The following is a 14532-nucleotide window of genomic DNA, read 5'->3' on the forward strand; positions in this document are numbered from 1 at the left end:
CTAGTATCACATATAATCTAAAATCTATTTAATATTTATGTGTTTGTTTTCTAATAGGCTCTATCTGAATACTATGATCCATATAGCGCTTAATGGAAAACTGAGGAGAAATTTAGGGCATCAATGAAAAAATTTCACAAGAACAGATTAAACAAAATAGGGTAGAGCAGCTCCAGTTCTTGTTTAAATTGCTGCCATACATTTAGTTTTATCTGGTTTTAAAATTTTAATTAATTTGCTATCAGAGGAGAAAGAACTTCAACCACTTAAAAAAACGGCTGAAGAGATAGCACAGGGAGACAGCAAGGTTGAAGAGAAAGCACTTGCCTTGCATGCAGAAGAATGATCCCCATGCCAGTTTGATCTACAGATTTTCATATATTCCCAAACCAAGTACCACAAGGAATAATCCTTAAGCAAATATCTAGAAGTCCTTGACCACTGTTATATGCTGCCACCAGACCCCAAAATCCCCAAGTCTATTATGAAAGGCTTCTGCTTCTATTTGGCACCCTACTCATATCTACTCAGTCTTTCTTTCTAAGATGAAACAGGAACTCTGAAATTATCCAACATTTATTTGATGGCACACAAACCCAAAGGAAGAAAGATATTAAGAATCAAGATGTCAATTACAAAAATAGATGAGATAACATTTTCTACATTTCACATACCTTTCCCCACAAAGCCTTATTAGTGACCCAAAGGAGGTTACTTAGCAGCTCAGGTATAAAGTCGAAAATTTTAGCTGAGACATTAAGCACCTATCCACATTTCCAACAGTCCAGCAAACACATTTGAAATTAATAGATAACCATAGTAATGAGGTTCAGAAAACTAAGCCAGTGGTTGACCTGGCATCCTGTATGAGCTTTGTCCTCAATATCAATATGAAACATGCTAGACGACTTCCAAAAGACTCTGTTTCTGATTGATATAATATGAGTCACCCATTCTGCTTTCAAAGTAAAATAAAATAAAATAAAATAAAATGTTTCGGGTAAAAATTAAATAATCAGGGGCTGGAGAGTTATCATTTTGGTCTGGCACACATACTGGCAAGTTTGACCCCAGGTACCACATGGCCTTCCAGGCACTTCTTGGTGAACCCTGGCACCACTGACACTGACAGCAAAGCATCATCATGCCCTAGCACTGAATCATCACACAAGTGATAACAGAAGTGTCCTCTGGACTCCCAAGAGTTTCTAGGGAGTCCCACTAAAATTAATTAATCTACAAGTGAAATTTTAAAATAAAAGCTACTTTTACTTTGGGTTCACATCTAGGAGTGTGCAAGACTTATTGGTGCTCAGGGAAACAAGAGATGCAAGATATACCGGTAATTGTTCTCATATATTTTCTTTTGTGATAGTTTTTATATTATTAGTTCATTATTTTATACCTCATGACAACGAAACAAAGCCATGTCACTATCAAATCAGTAAAAACATGACATACTTTACCATTCATTTTTAATTTTTCAAAAATACTCAAGGGGTTGGAAAGATAGTACAGTGGGCTGGGTTCTTCCCATGCATACAATTGGATTCAATTTCTAGCCCTGATCATCACCAGGAGTAATTATTAACTCAGAACCAGGAGTATGTCCTGAGCACTGGTGTGGCTACAAAACAACAACAAAGGTAAGATTAAAAAAATTTTAGAAAGTCATATCAAATACCATACCTAACAATTAAATAAATACTAACAACTCCCTGAGATGAAGAATGATAACAAGATGCCTTTTCCTCACCATTTGTATTCAACATTTCAGAATGGGCACAGACAAGTACATAAATGTAAAAAAGAAAGAAATATAAATTTGAAAATTTTCATTTCTCTTTATTCACAAATGGCATATTTATATTTCCAAACTATCACAAAATTACCTCCTATAAAATTATTATAAAAAGATAGAATCTTTAATGTGATTCCTATTAATAAGAGAATTTATCAAGAATGATGCCATTCTGTTAAACATTTTGTTTTTGAGAATAATTATCCCTAATAAAATATGTTGGTATACATTTTAAGAAATGATATGAAAAAAAAACAAGTAAAAAAAAGAAAAAAAAAGAAAATGAAATTAAATCCTCTGAATGACTGTATACCACCATACTCAGCGACTTGCTTGGCCTGATTGCTTAAGGAGGCCCCCGAAATAAATAATTTATCATTCCACATAACAAGGTTATAGTTGTATTTTTGGTTTTTGGTATTATTTTTTTGGTTTGGGGGCCACACCATGTGATGCTCAGGGGTTACTTCTGGCTATGTGCTCAGAAATTGCTCCTGGCCGGGGGGGACCATATGAGACACTGGGAGAATGAAATGTGGTCCATCCTAGGCTAGTGGACTCAAGGCAAACACCTAACTGCTTGTGCCACCATTCTGGCCCCAACATGGTCATGTTTGTTAAGGTTTTGCTATATAGTTATCAAATAATGTTTGAAAGTCATTATAAAACTTAAATAATATTGACACCTCAGGAGAGAAAATAAATTTGATAATAATAAACTTGACATTTAATCCAAGAGAAAATGAAAAAGATCATATATTTGCAACATATACTTACAGCTGCAATTGCTGTTTATTGATCTCATTTATAAATTAGAGAACAGTTTTTAAAATGGGGCATAGTTCAAATTATTTTTTATAAAACTTGCCTATATTTCTTCCTCATTGTAACTCTCCCTTATAACCTTGTATAAATGTTGTCATTAGCGCAACTTTGAATCTCTTTTGTACTACTTTAAAATAAAAGAATTTCTTTAAAATCCCAGTGAGTATCCAGGGAGATAGCTGATAGGTCACAAGTACAAGTCTTAGCACCACGTGACTCCTCTGAATACTTGTAGGTGTAGTCCTTGAGAACCCCAAACACTCTGGCTCTTGGAGCTCCCAGCAGTGCTGGGTCTGAGCGACTGCATACCACCGTACTCAGCGCATTGCTTGGCCTGATTGTTTAAGGAGGCCCCGAAATAAATAACTTATCATTCCACTAATGTGTATTCAAGCATTTATTTTATTTTCCAAATTGCAAATTCATATATGCTCAGAATTTTAAATTTTCAGATTTTTGTATTTACAGAAATAACTCTGAACAAAAGATAAACAAATGTGTATTTATAAATGTACTATATGCACATATATAAAACAAATAGTTTATTAGTTTGTTGTTTTAATTATATTAGTATTATAGCATGGGCATATGTTCTTGAAAGAAAATAAAAAATTGTCTAGTTGTAAATATATACAATATACATTGTATAAATACGCTGGCAAGAAGCTTCATTGAATAGCACCTTAGAAGTAAAAATTATGGCTATAAGAGTTTACCTTATAAAACGTTTTAATTTAGTTAATATTATCAATCTTGGGGCTAGAGAGATAATATAGTGTGTAGTGTACTTGCTTTGCACCTGGCCAACCTGGGTTTGGTCCCAGCATCCTATAAGCTTTCCCCTAAACACCTCCAGAAGTAATTCCTGAATTCAGAATGAGGACTTACACCTGAGCAACCCTGGGTGTGATTCAAAAACAAAAAAAATGCTAATAGCATATTTTCAAAGACCTTTTATAGAGCCATTTTTATCCCTCAATAATTTGGTAATGATATTTTTAAAGGAGTTTTACCAGAGGTGCTGTCAGTAGGAGCACAGAGAATATATGTTTCACATGAGTGAAGCACTGGGTTTCTAATCCCAGAAAAAAAGATAAAGTGGAGAATATTTCTAAAACAATTTTTAGCATGATACTGGCTATTAATACTTATTGTAGTAGTGGCTATTAATACTTGCTTGTATGCAATGTGACAGCCCATTTATATAAGGGAGAATGACTAAAACATATGTGAAAACTGACCTCTGATCCACAGTAACTGCATCAACTAGCCTGTGAAGTCAATAAAGATTCTCTACAATCTGTCCCAAATGATGAGAACCTAATCTGGCACCCCACTTGGTGCCTGAGCCTACCAGAGCCAAGAGTGATCCCTAAGTATAGTCAGGCAAGGTCTTCCAATAAAAAGAAATCAAATAGTTTATCAGAAAACTTTGTATTATGTTCCTATGTGAAACATAAAAATATAAGTGAAATGTACAAATAAATGCCAGCAAAATCTTCTAAACCTAGAGTCCAAGATGGGTACCTTAAGTAATGGCTTTGATTTAAAAGACTCCTTAGAGAAAATTCCTTAATTGAAATGCAATGGCTCCTTTCCAATGGTAAAAGAAAAAAGTGAAATCAACAATCCAGAATTCCTTTTTTAAGCAATTTTTAGATTTTTTTCAACCAGTGATAATACAGTCGGTAGAACATTTGCCTTGCAAAAGGATGACCTAGGTGTGATCCCTAGCACCCCAGAAGTAATTCCTGAAAAGAATCAGGAGTAAGTACTGAGAACTGCAAAATAAGGCCCAAAGACTTTTCTTTTTAATTTTTGGTATACGGGCCACACCTGATAGCATTCTAGGCTCTGTGCTCAGCAATCACTCTTGGCAGTATTAGGGAAACCATATGTATTGTTGGGGATCAAACAGGGTTGGTTGCAAACAAAGTGACAGCCTGTGCTATCTCTCCAACCCCATAATTATCAATTCAAATTATTCTTCCAAATCTACATGGATATAGATGTAGGTATAAAAACAAATCTGAGACAATTTCTTGCTGTCTAAAAGTAATATACATATGACAGGAAATAGTCAGGCTGCATGGAAAAGGTTACCATATCAAAAGCACAGAAGGAAAGAACACTGGCTAAGAAAGAGGTGATCAACTATTTTTCTATTTATTTTTAAATAGTTGATTCCTTGGGGTCAAAATGATAGTATAGTGGGTAGGGGTAGGGCTTTTGCCTTACATGTGGCCAACCCAGGTTCAATCTCTAGCATCCAATATATTCCACCAGAGCTCATCAAGAGTTATTTCTGAGTGCAGATACAGGAATAAACAATGAGCATCAGCCATGACTCAAAAACTTAATTAATAAATAATTAATTAAAAGCCAATTCCTTTAAGTAAAAAATATAACTAGTATTTCAGGTGTAAAATTTCTAACTATATTTATATTTAGTGCATTTGAATGTAGTAAAAACAATATTAAGAAAATTAATGACAAAATTTAGTTATATATGATCAATATTAGTTTTTTATTTTTTATTTATTTTGGATGACATACTCCAACAATACTAAGGAGGCCCAGGGACCATTTCTGTTTCTACTCAGCCAAATAGGCTGCCACTTCCATAATAAAAACTAGTGATGCATTGCTGCTAAGGTTCTGCAGTGCTAGGTATTGCCAAAGAATGCTAAAACACACTTTAGGGGATACCAGGATAACGCTGGTGCTCCGAGGCCTTTAGCGTTGCACCGAGAACAGTTCTGAAACCATGTAATGCCAGGGATTGAATTTGGATCAGGACACTATAACTTCTGAGCCAGGAGCGATTTCTGAGCGCATAGCCAGGAGTAACCCTGAGCATCACCAGATGTGGCCAAAAAAACACAAATAAAATAAAATATAGATTGAAGGGGCAAGAGCTGTGGTGCAAGTGGTAGGGCATCTGCCTTGCACATGCTAACTTGGGACAGACTGTGGTTTGATCTCCCAGCATCCCATATGGTCCCCTGAGCCAGGAGTGATTTCTTAGTGCATAGCCAGGAGTAACCCCTGAGCATCACTGGGTGTAGCCAAAAACCAAAAACCAAAAAAAATAAAATGAAATAAAATATAGATTAAAAATATTAAAGTAATTTTCAAATAGTTAATGCCATTTTATAATTCCTCCAAATTCAGGTATGGAAGTCTTAAAAATTATTTGCTATTTAATTCCCTGTACTGAATATATTTCTAATTTGTATCCTCTGATACGTCATTCAATAATAGAAATATTCAAAAGAGGAATCTTATTTGATATAATATAGTAGATTTAAGTAATCTCTTCTAGGTGATACAAGTGTCTTACTACTATTCTGTATTTTATCACTTCATCACAAGTTCTCCTGAAAGCCTTGTGGGACAGAGCAACACCAGGGCTGTGAGATGAGCTCAGGTCATTGGACATGCGCTGCTTGAGCCCTATGCCTGGTCCTATCTTATTATTTTTGTTCTTGTTTTTGTTTGGCGTCACACATTGTGAAGCCCAGGGGTTAATCCTGGCTATGAGCTCAGAAATAGCTCATATGATATTCTGAACATTCTCATGCATTTCTGATTGTTATTTAGAGCCCTGGAATTACTCTTCTGGCCATGAGGCAAGAGGACACAATGTGTAGTAGAGGGTACAAGGCTGAGGATTTCAGCAGATTAGGCTGGCACCTGAAAGAACCAGGAGACAGGGTCTTATCTTATTGGTTATCCGAGGCCATCTCTGAGGTCTCTTGAGAGCACTCTCTAGCTCCTAAGGCTAAGAGTGTCATGCTGAACCTCTTTACTGATGATCCTATATAGGAAGTTATAGAGAATCATGGGCCATGGACAGACTTTCCAGCCTGGCTGTTGCTGGAATAGACGGAATGCCTGAAGATGGAGAGGACTTGGAATGCGTGGCTCTCAGTGAACAATCAGGACAATAAGTTTATTTTTGTTCAATATAGAGGACTATCACTTTCCATCCATGTGGGCCCTGTAACTCCCTCCATTTACCTAAAAGTGACTTCAGTGGTCTTGTTTTGTGTGTGTTTGAGGGGTAGTGGTGCTTAGGGTTTCATCCTGGCAATGTGCTCAGGCATTTCTCTTGGCAAGACTTAACTCTACAAGGTGACAGTCAGTGATTCAACCATTAAACCCTGGATGAATGAAATACAAGAATGCACCTATTGTACTCTCTTTGGCTCTTTGAACTCAGTCTTAAAGAAAGATTCTGACTTCCCTTAGCTTTGGTAATTTTCGCTTAAAAAAAACTACAGCCAGAATCTAAAAACAACTTAGAATCTCCAAAACAGGCCTAAATGAATGAATAAAGAAACTGGTACATATACACGATGAAATACAATGTAGCTGTCAGAAAAATGAAGACATGAAACTCTCCTATTCATGGATGGACATGGAAACTATTATGCTGAGTGAAATGAGTCAGAGGGAGTTAGACATTGAATAGTTTCACTCATCTGTGGGATTTAAGAAAAATAAAAGACAGTATTTTAACACCCAGGGACAATAAAGATGAGGTTTGAAAGGACAGCGCATAATATGAAGTTTACCACAAAGAGTGGTGAGTATAGTTAGATAAAAACTACACCAACAATCATCATGATAATGGTACTCAATGATAGAAATAGAATGCCTGTCTCTCAGACAAGTAGGGGCTGGGGGAGGAGTGAGATGGAAGGCATTGGTGGTGGGATGGTTGCACTGCTAAAGGGGGGTGTACTTTTTAATGATCCATTAGTAGGAAGCAAGGAAACTAGCTATATTACCCCAGTCTTCTAAATGTTTTGAAGGGCTATTTCCCTAGCACAGTGAGGATTCCTGGGGGTCACTTCCTGGGAAATTTAACTATCATAGCCCTATGAGTCAATTTTCTGCCCTTTTGAGTCTGTGGCCAGAGCAGAGACCCTTTAGGGCCACAGAACTGTCAAATCAAGTCTCCAAGGCAACTTCTCATGGCTGCCAAGGGCTGGCATGGGCAGAGAGGACTGTGCGGGCCAGTGAGTGGCACTGTGTTCCTGAGTCCTGTGCTGCCTCCTCCTCTGGTCTAACTCTGGTTTCTTCAGGAAGTGCCTGAAAGTGCTTGCTGGATCTGTCCCCTCCCTCAAGGTGGCTGTTTCAGGATTGAGAGTTACTTCTGGCAATGCGCTCAGCAATGCTCCTGGCGGTGGTGCAAGCTGTGGGGCATCTGCCTTGTATGCTTTAACTTAGGACAGACCTGTTCCTTCTACTGGTGTCCAATATGATCCCACAAACCAAGAGCTATTTCTGAGTGCATAGCCAGCAGTAACCCCTGAGTGTCACAGAGTGTGGCCCAATGCCTACTCCACTCACAAAAAAAAAGCAATCTCTCCTTGCTAGGTGGACCATGTGGGATGCTGGGGATCAAACCAAGTTCTGTTCTAGATCAGCCTCGGGCAAGGCAAACGCCCTAATGCTGTGCTATTGCTCACTCTCCACCCTTTTCTAATTCTTTCACAGCGCCTCAGGCCTAAGGGTTCACATTTTCTGCTCTGATTGAACTCACAGATCCCAACACTTTGTTCCCTGAAAGCTGCCCGGGCTACTGCCATTCTGTCCTGAAGGCCTGCCTGAGCTGGACAGCAACGATGGACTCTGAGGAGGCCCCCAGGTATTCTTCCCTAAAATAATTTCAGTGAGCAAGGAGCTTGCCTTGCACAAAATGTCAGGTGCTCGATTCCCTGGAGCTTTTTCTGAGCACATATACAGGAGTAAGCACTGAGCACTGTTGGGTGTCGAATGAAATATATAAAGCAAATTAAATTTAAATGACAGCAAAATAATTTAGGCACTGCTATAATAAAGGTACCATGAACACATGAAAAACTGCACACCACATTTGTGGAAATACAAACCAAAATCACATAAAATATCAGCTCATGCTAATAAAAAAGAAAACTAACAACCTGCAAATAATTTTTGTCAATAATGTATAGGAAAATGTAACTGGACAATAAATTAGTGCGGCCCTATGGAAGAAGAGTCATTAAAATAAGTTATAACATTCCTTTAAAATATTTTAAAGGAAATATCATAGGACCAGATACCATACCTTGACATTTCTCTGAAATATGTCAAAATGACTTGGAAGATGTATTTTAGTTCAAAGTGTTTTCTATCAAAAATTACCTTTTTTATATGTATATAGAATAAAACATTAATAGTATTTATAATTCTGTGCTAATACTAAAACATCTGCTTGCCCACTATCCCATGGTTATATAAGGACTTCTCTTTCCTGGCAACTCTTCCCTCATAAGGTATCATTGTACAATTGTGTCTTGAATGCATTGCTATCTGGTTCCTAATTGCTTTGTTGCCTGATATTTTATTTGAGTTTATTACTTATGTGCCATGAAGATCAGTTTTATTAAATAGTCCTCATCCTAACTAGCATGCCAGATTGTCATCTGCAGAGTCTCTGGACTTAAACTGTCTTGGTGTCTTCATTCTGTGACCTTCTCTTCAATCATATTATTTTTATCATATTTTTCATAAATATTACTACTCTATGATTTGTGTATTTAAGTCATAGTTTTATAGTCGTGTACTGACAGTTTTCATTCAAACTGCCTTTAGTATCATGTGTATGTCTTCTAATTTCTATTGGGTATAATGTCATGTTTCACTTTTAGTTTCGTCACTGTAGACTTTTTAAACAAGTAAACAAAACCAAAAGTATACACTATAATATTAGCTTTGCATGCTATACCAATAAATTTTCCATTTATACGAAAGACTCTTAAAAACCAATTTGTCTAGCAAGATACCAGTATAACAAAGAAACATTTACTCTCATATCACACTCTTCTTCACTTTGAGTGACTATATGCTTCTAACTAAAGCAAAAGGTCTATCTATAAGCTAATTTTTAAATGAGGTTTTGGATTTCATCCTGTACTTCCCACCAGCCTTGGCCATAGAGGCCGCCTTGGCCCGAGCAGCAGCCTTGGCCAAAGAGGCAGCCCTGCCCATAGCTTTGGCTCTTGCCCGTTCATCCTCATCCTTTAATGCCTCTTCATACAAATCAGGGAAGGAAGAAGGTGTTGTCTCATTTATCTTGGCTAGAATCTCCAACACTTTCATCTTGGTGGTTTCAGCATGAGCTTTCGGTCCCCAAGAGAACTCATAGACTATGGGATCACTATGTGGAACAAGATGGTACTCCAGGTACTTTTTTTGCACAAAATCCTCAATGATAAGCTTTCTGGGCTCCCCAAAGATTACGTGCCTCCTTCCAGCATAGATCTGCAACACACCAAGAAAGTCCCATATCTCTTCCTCAGTTGCTCGATTTCCCTTCATGAAGATCACGCCTAAGATAGTCATTAGAAGCCCCATTTTTGGAAAGCCTTCATCCAGGAATCTGAAACCACTTAATTCCTTGTGGAAGCCTAGCTTACGGTCAAGAGTGTAGTACTGATCCTCAGGCTTCGTTTCTTTTAATTCCAGGCCAAATACCAGCTCGATGCGTTCAGAGGCTCTTCTTAGGATTTCAGGGAACATGTCCTTGTATTTCTTGGTGACTATCTTTAGCATTGCAGTCTGAGTAATGGGCTCCTTCTTCGCAAACATCTCCAGCACATACTGTACCACCATACTCATCTTTCTGGTAAGAGACTCCTTGGGAGGACTCTCAGACAGTTCTGCCTGGGTGGTACTTGGACTCTCTTCTTTCTTCTTTGGGCTATGGACAAGTGCTTGTGAATTTGAAGCACCCTTGTCAGAAAAGCCATCCCCGTTTGCTTTATCATGACACTGGCACACATCACCTGAGCATGTGGAGCAAATGCTCTTGGATACGACTGGGGTGGTTGATGGCTGGTCACCCTCAGCAGCTTTGGCTGCTGCATCTATGGTATTCTGAATCTTCCCATGGGCATTCTGATTTTTATTTCGAGCCCCGGGCTTACGCTTCTGACCATGAGGCATGACGACACGATGTGCAGTAGAGGGTACAAGATGAAGATGACAGCAGATTAGGCTGGAACCTGAAAGAAGAAGGAGACAGGGTGAACACCATGCTCAGCATCTTTCCTTATGAGTTTTACAAGGCCACCTCTGAGGTCTCCTTGAGATCACTCTCTAACACCTGAGGCTAAGAGTGTCCTGCTGAACCTATTTTCTGATAATCCTATGTAGAAAGTTATAGAGAATCTTGAGCCATAGACAGATGTTGCAGCCTTGCTGTTGCTGGAATAAACAGAATGCCTGAAGATGGAGAGGAGTTGGAGTGTGTGGCTCTCAGTGAACAATCAGGACAATAAGTTTATTTTGTTCGCTATGGAGGAATATCACTTTCCATCTATGTGGGTCCTGTAACTCATTCCATTTTCTTAAAGCTGAATTTAGTGGTCTTGTTCTGTGTATGTGTTTGTGTGTGTGCTTGGAGGAGGAGTGGTGCTTAGTGCTTCATCCTAGCAATGTGCTCAAAGATCTCTCTTAGCAAGACTTGAGATTCTACAAGGTGTCAGTGATTCAGCTATTAAACTTTGGATGAATGTAATACAAGAATGTACCTATTGCACTCTCTCTGGCTCTGTGAACTCAGTTTTCAAGCAAGTTTCTGACTTCGCTTAGCTTTGGTAGTATTTGTTTAAAAAAATAAACTACAAGAAGAATCTGAAACCAACGCAGAATCCCCAAAACAGGCCTAAATGAATGAATAAAGAAACTGGTATACATACACAGTGGAATAATGTGTAGCTGTCAGGAAAATGGAGACATGAAATTTTCCTATACATGTATGGACATGGAAATTATTATGCTGTGTTAAATACGTCAGAGAGAGATAGACACAGAATAGTTTCACTCATTTGTGGAATTCAAGAAAAATATAAGATAGTATTGTAATACCCAGAGACAATAGAAATGAAGTTTGAAAGGAACAGCATATAATAGGAAGGTTACCACAAAGAGTGGTGAGTGCAGTTAGAGAAAAACTACACCAACAGTTTTCATGATAATGGTACTTAATGATAGAAATAGAATTCCTGTCTCTCAGACAGGTAGGGGCTGGGGAAGGAGTGAGAGGGAAGGCATTGGTGGTGGGAAGGTTGCACTGCTAAAGGGGGGTGTACTTTTTAATGACAGATCGATACAAACGTATTTGTAATCCTGGTGCATAAAGAAATATATTAATAATCTAAAAAACACTAAAACTAAACAAAACAACTATTTATTTTGTCTTTTGGGCCTCAAGTGGCAGTGCTCAGGCATTAATTCTTGGCTTTGTGGTCAGGAATCACTGTTAGCAGAATGCGGGTTCCACATGAAATGCTGTGTATTAAACCTGGGTTGGCTGGCTGAACCTGGGTCAGCTGCATGTCAGGTAAGCACCCTACCCACTGTTTTATTGCTCAGGCCCCAAACCTTTCTATTGTTAGCCTCAGCCTGACAGTTCTTTGCTAGTTTGAACACCCACTTTATCACCCCTCCAGCTATAGAGAAGAAGCCAAGCTATATTCTCTCTTCCCTCACCATTGTCTGGATGGCTCCCTAATCCATTAGTTGCCTCTAAGTTCCTCGTTGATCTCAGGATATCTAAGTCTCCTCTCTCTTAAGCTAGGCTGTCTAGTCACACCAGCTTCCACATCTCCCTTCGACCCATTAGTAGGAAGCAAGGAAACTAGCTATATTACCTCAGTCTTCTAAATGTTTTGAAGGGATATTTCCCTAGCACAGTGAGGGTTCCTGGGGGTCACTTCCTGGGAAATTTGACCACCATAGCCCTAGGAGTCAATATTATGCCCTTTTGAGTCTGTGTCCCAGACACAGAGACCCTTCAGGGCCACAGAAGTATCAAATCAAGTCACCAAGTCAACTCCTCATGGCTGCAACAGGCCGGCATGGACAGAGAGGTTTGTGTGGGCCAGTGGGTGGGCACTGTGTTCCTGAGTCCTGTGCTGCCTCCTCCTCTGGTCTAACTATGGTTTCTTCAGGAAGTGCTGTAAAGTGCTTGTTGGATCTGTCCCCTCCCTCATGGTGGCTGTTTCAGGAGTGACAGTGTCACCGCAGCCAGCTTAGGGGGAAAGGAATCCCCAGACCTCAGAAGCACCAACTGAGTTCCCACTTTTAGAACTCCCCTGCTTATATCACTGTGGGTCTGGGTGACCATGATAGAACACCCCAGGCTTTCCCCTGCTAGATCCTCAAGTCTCTTAGGGCCCACAGAGCAATTCAGACCCCATTCAATGCCCATTTCTCTTCCTTCCTTCCTTCCTTCCTTCCTTCCTTCCTTCCTTCCTTCCTTCCTTCCTTCCTTCCTTCCTTCCTTCCTTCCTTCCTTCCTTCCTTCCTTCCTTCCTTCCTTCCTCCCTTCCTCCCTCCCTCCCTCCCTCCCTCCCTTCCTCCCTCCCTCCCTTCCTTCCTTCCTTCCTTCCTTCCTTCCTTCCTTCCTTCCTTCCTTCCTTCCTTCCTTCCTTCCTTTCTTCCTTCCTTCCTTCCTTCCTTTATTTTGCTTTTAGTGTCACACCCTGTGACACTCAGGGGTTACTCCTGACAATTGCTCCTGGCGGTGGTGCAAGCTGTGGGGTATCTGCCTTGCATGCTATAATGTAGGACAGACCTAGGTTCCTTCCCTTGGTGTCCAATATGATCCCCCAAACTAGGAGCTCTTACTGAGCACATAGCCAGTAAGAGCTATGTGGGGAGGCATTGGGTCACACCCTGAGCTTCACAGGGTGTGACCCAATGCCTCCCCCACACACAAAAAAGCAAACGCTCCTTGTTAGGTGGACCATGTGGGATTCTGGGGATCGAACCAAGTTCCATCCTAGATCAGCTGTGGGCAAGGCAAACGCCTTACTTTTGTGCTATTGATTCCTACCCCACCCCACCCCCATTTTTTTTCTTGCACTGAGCCTCAGGCCTCAGGGATCCCTTTCCTGTTCTGAATGAACCCACAGATCCCAGACACTTTGTTCCCTGAGAAGGGCCAGGAAAGCTGCCCTTTACTGCCATTTTGTCCTGAATGCCTGTCTGAGCTGGACAGCAACTATGGGCTCTGAGGAGGTACCTAAGTCCAGTGCTGAGGGCCTGACAGTTTTTTTGTTTGTTTGTTTCTCTTTGTTTGTTTGTTTGTTTGTTCCTTGGTCCACAACCCGTGATGCTCAGAAATTTATCCTAGCTTGGAGGACCATAAGGGGCTCCTGGAAATAGAAATGTGTTCCTAGACTATCACCAGCTGTTAGCGGTTTGGGTTATCTCCCTGATGTTTCAAATTGGGGCTACACCCTACCTTGACCTTGACTACCAGAACACTAGTGCTCTGGGCCTCCAAGCCTCACCTAGCTGGCGTTGCCAGAGAAATGAAGTGTTTACATCTATTTGTGGTGTAGGCGCAGCCCGCCCCCCAGGCCTCTTCTTGCATCCCCGGATGTTTCCAGGTTCTCTGTGAGTTGGCTCAGAGTACAGGAGCTAGACGTTTTGATGGACATTTTTTCTGAGGCACATAGAATTTTTATTAAGCAGCGGTTGCTCAGGATAAGCCAACTCGGTTTTTCGAGGTTTCATACATTGAACAAACCTATGGATTCAAAACTCTGTACCCTTCCTAGGCAGCCCTTCATCTGGACATATGTGATCAATACAGAACTTCTTTAATAGACCATCTTTGACCTCAAGCATCCATTAGGTTGACTGACTTTTATCAGTACTGCATACCAATCTGACACTCTATATCGGACCTACTTCCATGTACTATTGCATTTCTTTCACCAACAACATGTTTGTACTGTGACCTAAAGCCCTTTCTATTTTGCTTTTTCACCTATAATTTTATTATTTTTTCACTCTTTTTTGTTTTTTGTTTGTTTTTGGGCCACATCCTGTAATGCTCAGAGGTTATTCCTGGATAT

General features: G+C 39.8%; 2 protein-coding genes across 2 annotated transcripts in view; one reads left to right on the plus strand and one right to left on the minus strand.

The window, feature by feature from the left end:
- The window catches only part of LOC125998783 (histone lysine acetyltransferase CREBBP-like), a 137812-nt gene extending 131424 nt beyond the window's left edge, over window positions 1-6388 (plus strand). The window contains 1 exon segment of the mRNA XM_049766850.1: window positions 6230-6388. Coding sequence (XP_049622807.1) covers window positions 6230-6388 — 159 coding nt within the window.
- Window positions 6389-9538: 3150 nt separating this feature from the next.
- LOC125998784 (melanoma-associated antigen B4-like) lies at window positions 9539-10606 on the minus strand. Its single transcript, XM_049766851.1, has one exon. It carries the CDS (start codon window positions 10604-10606, stop codon window positions 9539-9541), a length of 1068 nt encoding a protein of 355 aa, XP_049622808.1.
- Between the last annotated feature and the right edge of the window lie 3926 nt (window positions 10607-14532).

This window comes from Suncus etruscus, chromosome X (genome assembly GCF_024139225.1).
Source record: "Suncus etruscus isolate mSunEtr1 chromosome X, mSunEtr1.pri.cur, whole genome shotgun sequence".
Classification (NCBI taxonomy): Eukaryota; Metazoa; Chordata; class Mammalia; order Eulipotyphla; family Soricidae; genus Suncus; species Suncus etruscus.